Source organism: Pinus tabuliformis, chromosome 5_1 (genome assembly GCF_031772625.1).
Source record: "Pinus tabuliformis cultivar Carrire ecotype Pingquan chromosome 5_1, CPIR1, whole genome shotgun sequence".
NCBI lineage: Eukaryota > Viridiplantae > Streptophyta > Pinopsida > Pinales > Pinaceae > Pinus > Pinus tabuliformis.
In genome coordinates this window covers 133,510,026-133,519,188 of record NC_142305.1, presented here as the reverse complement: position 1 = coordinate 133,519,188, position 9,163 = coordinate 133,510,026, and the positions used below count along the sequence as shown (strand labels likewise).

The 9,163-nt window shown below is 34.4% G+C and overlaps 1 protein-coding gene across 1 annotated transcript; it reads right to left on the bottom strand.

Annotated features, from left to right (window-relative positions):
• Positions 1-613: 613 nt before the first annotated feature.
• LOC149163785 (L-ascorbate oxidase-like) lies at positions 614-7,986 on the bottom strand. Its single transcript, XM_089429256.1, has 4 exons — positions 7,977-7,986; positions 7,152-7,351; positions 1,494-1,647; positions 614-1,413 (listed from the first exon to the last, which is right to left on the bottom strand). The coding sequence occupies exons 1-4, from the start codon at positions 7,984-7,986 to the stop codon at positions 614-616; spliced, it is 1,164 nt and encodes a 387-aa protein (XP_089285382.1).
• Positions 7,987-9,163: the final 1,177 nt, after the last annotated feature.

Below are 9,163 nucleotides of genomic sequence, written 5' to 3'. Positions count from 1 at the left end.
TGATGTCTTACCTCTGCTAACTACGACGTCCTTGTAGGAGGGAGTGTAGCTCCCTCCTCTACAACCCTCCATTAAGATCGACCTCTGCAACTCTCTATAACCCTACCTAATTACTCTTCGTTCCTTCACGTCCCCCCTCAACCTTTTTTCAAAGATCTTGATAGTATCTTATATCACTTTGCTCTACATTTAAATAAGAAATATTTATTAAATGAGTAGATAAACTGTATTTAGTTTATTAGTGAAAATGACTATGATGGTAGTGCATAGTGCTTTTTGGCTTTTAACATCTGGTATTAATACATCTCATTTTTAATTAATAATAATGATGTTTTAAAAAATCCCAACTTATATTTTAATATTCACTGTATCGATCATGAATATTAAATTTACATTTGGTATTAATAATCCCAACTCATTTTTAATATTTACTCCATCAATCATGAATATTAAATTTACTTAATGTAAGGCGTTAAATTTTGACTTTTTCACTTAAATCGAACCGTAGGTATAATCATGATGACATGATGTCCCTAAACAAAAATTAAAAGGAAATGAAAAGCCGATAATATAATTGAATGGTGAACTACATCTGCTACGAAAGATGACCATGTCAATGGCGGCCCAAAAGGGCCTTGCTTTTGCCACAGCCCATAATCGAAGTCGGCAATTTTCCGATTCTCTGCGCTCCTTCTTCGAATACGACTCCCATTCCCATGGAGAAATGTGCTTCAACGTGACAATGAAAAGCCCACACTCCCGGATTGTTAGCTCTCGACCTCAATGCACTCCAACCATTCGGAAACACAGGCACTGTATTTCTCAGTGGTGGATTTACCAGATTGAACTTCTCTGTATCTTTTTGCGCTTCGAATGCCCCGTCGCCATGAGCAAGAACCCAGAAATCATGGCCGGGGAGATGCCATGGATGAATCTCGCTCGATTTGTTGATCAGCATGTTCGCATTCTGTAAAATTATGTCCACAGTGCTGTTGAATTCCCATCTGTAAATCGGATTCCTGTAGGTTGCGTTTTGATTGGATTGAGGACTCGATATGTTATACGCCTTGTAGTTCTCCGGAGCTGGGAATTGGTCGAAGGACTTTTTTAGCCCGAACTTAACGGCTACCAGAAATGGAGTATCGGGCGGCACGTTAGAGATATTGTTGATTGCCCACCGCGTGTAGCCATTGATTTTGTTCTGCGTGTTCAGAAGCACCACGCGCCTTTGGGATGTGAGGGAAGGACGGATCACGTGCCCTGCTCTTGCCTTGTACAGTTTTGCCTGGTTTTTGGTGTAAGAAGGATCGTTCCAGAGCGGGCCTTTTGGAGGCGTGGAGGGAGGCAGCATCGAGAGAGGATTCGGAAGGTATCTTAAAATGGCACGCCCTGTTGGCGTCTTGGGTTCACAACCTTGCAAGTTGAGCGCTGCCCAGTAATTTCTGGATGCATTCTGATTTGCTGTTATGAGTACTGAATATGTCTCCCCTGACCTTGCAAGTTGAGCGCTGCCCAGTAATTTCTGGATGCATTCTGATTTGCTGTTATGAGTACTGAATATGTCTCCCCTGAGTATATGTTGAGGTCTTTAACAACCAATGCTTCCACGTAGTGACCGTCGGCCTCAACTACAGTGATGTTATGTACGTGTCATGTCATGTCACATTTCAGTTTGATGTTTGATTTTGAGATTATTTTAAAAGATTTTTTTTTAGAATTGGATAAAAAAGATTGAATTCAATAAAATGATCAAATAAAATAGGGTTCTATATTAATTTGAAATGGATACACGGTTAAGTGTGAAGCCAAGTTCATACAGGGTTCTAGATCTTTTTGCATCACTATTAGTTTTTAGATCTCCATCTAAATCACATGCAGGATTCTAGATCCTTTTACAACACCATTAGTTTCTAGAACTCCATCTAAATCTCATGCAGGATTCTCGATGCTTCTTTAACCTCTATAAATTTGTAATTTATGTGGCCAAGTATACCAAGCCAAGGTTTAGGCCTGTTACATAATGCAAAGTGATTTCTTTTCTCCAGTGATTGTTTTATCTATTCCATTGTTTCTCATTGAGTACTCTTGTTGTTTCTCCATTTGTCTATCTATGAAATAATTCTTTGCTATCGCTGTTTAAGTCTCCGAGTATAAATCTGTTGTGTGCTATGTATGCTCTGAACTAACCACTGGTATCAGAGCTAGAGTCGAATATCCACTGTGCAAGCCGCTTAGTGCCATCACCTTACTCTGGCAGCGTTCATTAAAAAGTTGGTTATTACCTCTGGAGCTGTTGAAGGATCTGCCTAGAAAATCGGAAATCACTGCAGAGAAGAGAGTCCAGGAAAATGATATGTTCAGGAAATAGCTGAGAAACTAGCTAAGGAACGTTAAGAAAATTGTTGCAAGAAATAAAAAGGCCATGGACATATGGTGAAACGTGCCATGAAGCCTAAAACGTGGAGTGCTTAAGTGCTTTACGTGGAGTTTGTAATTTTTTTTTTCATCAAACTTGCAGTTATACAAACCAACATATGTATGTGTGAAATGTGAAAAAATTAAAACATTATATATGTTTTTTATATTTATATAATTATATGTTGGAATTTTGAAAAGTATATTTTAAAAGAGAGGAATTTTGAAAAGGCTATTTCAAAAGGAGGAAAGTCATTATTACTAAATTTTAAAGTGTCATAATTAAAGTTTTATTTTTAAGTGGAGTTTTTGTTTTTGGGCATCAATATATTGAAAATAGTGACAACAATGACAGATATTGAGAAGTTGAGCGGGGCTAATTTTGCCCTATGGAAATCACAGACGGAGGATATACTGATTTTGAAGGATCAGTATTTTCCGATTGAGGGCACAACAAAGAAACCCTCATCGATGACAAATGAAGAATGAAATAAGCTGGATAGAAAGGCGATTGCAACAATTTGCCAATATCTAGCAAAAATGTGTATTTCAATGTGTCCGGAGAAAAGACGGCTGAAGGATTATGGAAGAAGCTCCATGATCTATATGAGAAGAACACGGCATCAAACAAAGTGTTCTTGACGAAGAAGCTTTATAATCTCAAAATGAAGGAGGGTGCTTTAGTTGCTAAGCAGTTGAATGCATTTAATATTATTACTAATCAGCTTGCCTCTGTTAAAATCATTTTAGATGATGAAATTAGAGCTATTTTGCTAATGTGTTCTATGCCAGACAGCTGGGAAAATTTAATTATAGTTATGAGAACTTCAACAATTGCAGGAAGCCTGAAGTTTGATGATGTCAGCAGCAGTTTAATGAATGAAGAATTGCGACGCAAGTCAATTGCAGAAAACCAGGGAGGAGAAGCTCTAGCTCTAGCTGATCGTGGTAGGAGAATGGATCAAGATCGAGAAGCCGATCAAAATCAAGGAGAGGAAGGATCATCTTCTTTCATTGTGGCCAACCCCGGCACATGAAGAAAGAATGTCGATTTTGGAAGAAATGACAAAGGGATCATAGACCATCTAATACAAATCACAAGTCATCCAACACAAATGAACGTGAGACAACTGCTGTAGCCATAGATGGTGCTGTGTTGTTTACTGTTTCAGTAGAGGATGCATGTGTATATCCATTTAGCAGTAGCTTTTATTGGATCCTTCACTCTGGGGCATCTCACCATGTGCAAAGATAGTTTTGTTTCATATAATCCTGGTGATTATGATAGAGTGCATTTGGGAAATAATCATTTTTGCAGTATTGTTGGAGTGGAAGATGTCCAGATCAAGATGAAAGATGGACAAGATATATTGTTAAAACAAGTTAAGCATGTACCAGGAATACGCATGAGTGTAATCTCTTTGGGACAACTAGATGATGAAGGCTATTCCACAAGCTTTGGAGAAGGAGGCTGGAAAATTAGCAAAGGAGCATTGGTCGTGGCCAAAGGACCCAAGATAGGAACATTATACACATTGAAGACACTGATAGGAAAATCAGATTTGACTGTTGTCATAAAAGAAGGAAATTCAGCAGATCTGTGGCATAAGCGTTTGGGTCACATGAGCGAGAAGGGCTCAAAAATCCTTGTTGGCAAAAATTTATTGCCATATTTGAAATCCTACAATCTTGATCTTTGTGAGCATTGTATATATGGAAGAAAAAGAAGGGTTTCATTCCTTAGAGGCGACCATGACAGAAAGAAAAATGTGTTAGAATTGGTACACTCATATGTGTTTGGGCCTGTTAACATTAAATCAGTAAGAGGAGCATCATATTTTGTAACATTTATAGATGATGCATCCAGGAAGGTTTGGGCATATCCTATGAAAATTAAAAGTGAAGTGTTTGGAATATTTCAAAATTTTCATGTTGTTGTTGAAAGAGAGACTAACAAATTGCTCAAGTGTTTAAGAACAGATAATGGTGGAGAATATTGCTCAAATGCATTTAAGGAATATTGTAGCAGGTTTGGCATAAAGCATGAGAAGATTTTGCTTGGTACTCCTCAACAAAATGGTGTCGCAGAAAGGATGAATCGCACCATCATGGAAAAGGTGTGAAGTAGAAGAATTCTGGTTTGGAGAAGAATTTTTGGGCTGAAGCAGTCAAGACCGCTTGCTACCTCATAAATAGATCTCCAACTACAGCCTTGGATGGCAGTATCCCTGAAGAAGTTTGGATTGGTAAGAATTTGAATTATTCTTACTCGAAAATCTTTGGATGTGAAGCATTTGTACATATTCCCAAAGAAAATAGAACTAAGCTAGATGATATATCTATGAAATGAATTTTTTTTGGGATATGCGGATGAACATTTTGGTTATCGTCTATGGGATCCAGTCAAACATAAAATTATTAGAAGCAGGGATGTTATATTTAATGAGTCATAAATGTTCAAGAGGATTGTAGGTGAGTTGGAGGTCAAGAAGGTTATTGACAGGTTTGAAGAGCAGCAGGAAAACATACCACCAATACAAGAAAATGAACAACAAATTTAGGAGCATGAAGAACAACAAGTGGAAAATGATGAACAACAAGAAGAAGGAATCTTGCAAGAACCTTTACAGGAGATTCAACCTGATAATGCACCACCACAGTTGGTTCGCAGATCTTCTAGGCCTCATAAGCCTTCACAAAGGTATCCTCCTTCAAACTATATTTTGTTGACTGATGAAGGTGAGCCTAATTGTTTTCAAGAAGCCTGTAAAGTTGAGCACAGTGAAGAATGGAAGAAAGCAATGGAAGAAGAAATGAACTCTTTGCTGGAAAATAAAACTTGGGAGTTGGTAAACCTCCCAAAAGGTAGAAAGGCTCTACAAAACAAATGGGTTTACAAGATTAAGCATGAAGGCGACGAAAAGAAGGAGAGACATAAAGCAAGGCTGGTGGTGAAAGGTTTTGCCCAAAAAGAAGGTATTGACTTCACTGAAATTTTCTCAACTATTGTTAAAATGTCATCCATTAGAGTCATTCTTGGTCTAGTTTCTGCTTTAAACTTAGAATGTGAACAATTAGATGTAAAAACTTCTTTCCTTCATGGTGAATTGGAGGAAGAAATTTAAATGGAGCAGCGAGAAGGCTTCATAGAAAAAGGCAAAGAAGGCCTTGGTTGTAGGTTGAAGAAGAGTCTCTATGAGTTGAAACAGGCACCTCAACAAAGGTACAAAAAATTTGATTCATTCATGTTGAAACATGGTTTTCAGAGGTTGGAAGCTGACCATTATGTCTATATCAAGAGGTATGATCAAAGAAAGTATATTATATTATTGTTATATGTGGATGACATGTTGATTATTGGGCATGATAAGAATAAGATCAATAGATTGAAGAAAGATTTGAGTAGCAAATTTGCAATGAAGGATTTGGGACCAGCACAACAGATATTGGGCATGCAAATTATGCGTGACAGGAAAAACAAAAGGTTGTGGCTGTCATAAAAAAAAAATATCAAGAAGGTGCTTGACAGGTTTAATATGAAGGATGCCAAGCCAGTTGGTACACCCCTTGCAGCCCACTTCAAGCTAAGTACTGAATTATGTCCTAGTGATGACAAGGAGAAAGAAGAGATGAGCAAGATTCCTTATGCTTCAGCAGTTGGCTGCTTGATGTATGCCATGGTATGCACACGACCAGACATTGCATATTCAGTGGGAATAGTGAGTAGGTTCCTTGCCAATCCATGCAAACAACATTGGCAAGTAGTAAAATGGATTTTGAGGTATCTCAAGGGTACTAGTCATTATTGTTTATGTTTTGGTCATGATGAGACTGTGCTTGAAGGATTTACAGATGCAGAAATGGCTGGAGATATGTACACCCAAAATTCCACTACAAGTTATTTGTATACATTTGTAAGTGCAGCAGTATCTTGGGTGTCAAGGCTACAAAGAATAGTAGCCTTCTCTACAACAGAAGCAGAGTACATAGTTGCAACAGAAGCTTGTAAAGAGATGTTGTGGATGCGGCGATTCCCAGGAGAGATAGGAATAAAGCAGGACAAGTATGTGCTATATTGTGATAGTCAGAGTGCCATTCACTTGGCGAGAAACCCATCATTTCATTCAAAAACCAAGCACATTGACTTAAGGTACCATTGGATCCGACATGTGTTGGAGGAAGAACAGTTATCCTTGGAAAAGATCCATACAGATAGAAACCCTGCTGATATGCTCACTAAGATTCTACCACGAAATAAACATGAGTTATGTAGAGGCATGGTAGGACTCGGTGTGGCTTGATTCATGGCTCTTATTTGGCTTCAAGTGGGAGAATGTTAAGTGTGAAGCCAAATTCATGCAGGATTCTAGATCCTTCTACACTGCCATTAGTTTCTAGATCTCCATCTAAATCACATGTAGGATTCTAGATCCTTCTACACTGCCATTAGTTTCTAGATCTCCATCTAAATCACATGCAGGATTCTAGATCCTTCTTCAGCCTCTATAAATTTGTAATTTCTCTGGCCAAGGATAGCAAGCCAAGGTCTAGGTATGTTACGTAATGCAAAGTGATTTATGTTCTCCAATGATTGTTTTATCTATTCCACTGTTTTTGATTGAGTAATCTTGTTGTTTCTCCATTTGTCTGTCTCTAAAATTATTCTTTGTTATTGCCGTCTAAGTCTCTAAGTATAAATCTGTTGTGTTTTATGTATGCTTTGAACTAACATATATCTCAAGTAGGAAATTGAATGACGATAAGGAAGCCACACTAATAATCCACAAGTGATATGTGTGTATGGTGACTACAGATAGAATGTAAGGAATAGAACTTTCAGGATTTGTAGAGTTGCAAATACTACCCGTTCCTGCTGAATTGTTTATAGATTTCACGAGCAAGCAATTATAGGATCCATGCCCCCAATAAGTAACCACTGCCCGCAACATAATCCACTAAATCAGTATTACTCCAGAAGGGAGAAGAGGTGATACAAAATTAAAATTAAAATTATATATATATATATATATATTATTTTTATTTTATTTTTCTTTCACTAAATTAATATATATATATATATATATATATATATGAATTTAGTGAAACAAAAATAAAATAAAAATAATAAAAATAAAATGGAATATATATATATATATATATATATATATATATATATATATATATATATATATATATATATATATATATATAGAGGATTTATCAAATTTTGAAAGGATCACATTTTTAAATGTGTAATTTTTTTCTCAAGTTTTGTATTCAAAAAAGAAATTTGTACTTTAAGGGATTTGATCCCTCAAGATACTTAATAGATTCCTAGTTAAAATGGATGTGAGTTCATAAATATGATATTTAAATAAAGAAAAATAAAAGAATTAAATACAAATAATATATATTTTTGTAAGCTTGGGAGATTACATCTTCATCATGTCCAATATATCAAACCTATAGGGTAGGGAATTGGAATGGTAACTCCACATCAAGGGGTAGGGAATTGAAATGGTGACTTCACATCAAAGGAGTGTCTTTAAAGACTCACTCACCTCTATCCATGACCCCATGGACTAAATACAAATAATATTAAAAGAATTAATGAAAGTAATTTTTAAAGTTCATATTTCATTTTAAAATGTTGAGGTTTTGGAAATGATGTTAAATAATGTGAATAATTTTATGATGCAAACAAATATATTCATATAATTATAGATTATATGTTTATTTTTTTTATCATTTTTACCTTTATATTTTTATTTAATTGTATTGAGAGGTATGTTTTTTTTAACATTTTACTTCGATAAATAGAAATAAAATAAAAACGATAAAAATAAAATGATATGTGTGTGAAAGAAACTAGTCTAGATTCATCTTAAATTTGGATTTATCGATCAAGAAAGAGATCAGGTGCAAATCTTTCTTTAAATTTTACATTTAAAAAAAAATAAAAATAAAAAATTACCTTGAAAGATTTGATGCCTTTTGTTGCTTGATAAATCCAAAGTTTAAATATATCTAAATTAATAAATGTGATATTTAAATAAAATGAAAAAAAATAAATACAACTAACATTAAAAGAACTAATCAAAATAATTTTTAAAATTTATCCCTCTAATCAACTAGAAAGGTCTTTTTAGCAACTAAAATAAACCACTTGTACTAACTCTCAACCTTATTTTGTTTTTTTATATTAAATATTTAAATGTTAAAAATAAATATAAAATTTTGAAATAAATATATATATATATATATATATATATATATAATCTCAAATCAGTGATAATTAGTGAAATACAAATAATATTTACAGTGATTAATTAAAAGCTATTTCCTTAATTTTTAAATAAAGTCAATTAAGTTGTAATTGGAAAATATTAACCTAAATCATTGAAATTGAAAATGAGATTTGAAATTTTAAAGGCATTTTTATTGAAAATTATTTATATAAAGAAATTATTATAAATTATTTAAGGTAATACTATGATGAGTTTGTATCAAAACATTGTTGTCAAATTATGAATATGGCAGGATAGTAGAAATAGTCAAGACATATAATCTATTGTTTTTATTGTTGGAAAGAATCAAGTTGTGTCTATCTTACTTTATTTTTATGTTTTTTACATAGGTATAATTTTTATCTTTCTTTACATTAATTATATTATTATGACAATTAATTACTATGATATTTATCGATAACTAGACATTTTCAACAATTCTTTACTTTAGTATATGTATG

Excerpts from the sequence above, each read along its gene's own strand:
- LOC149163785 (XM_089429256.1), bottom strand. Across the intron at positions 1,648-7,151 it reads CATTCAATTTCCTACTTGAG|GTACATAACATCACTGTAGT; the intron begins ATATATGTTAGT and ends ATGACATGACAC. Across the intron at positions 1,414-1,493 it reads GGCAGCGCTCAACTTGCAAG|GTTGTGAACCCAAGACGCCA; the intron begins GTCAGGGGAGAC and ends TCAACTTGCAAG.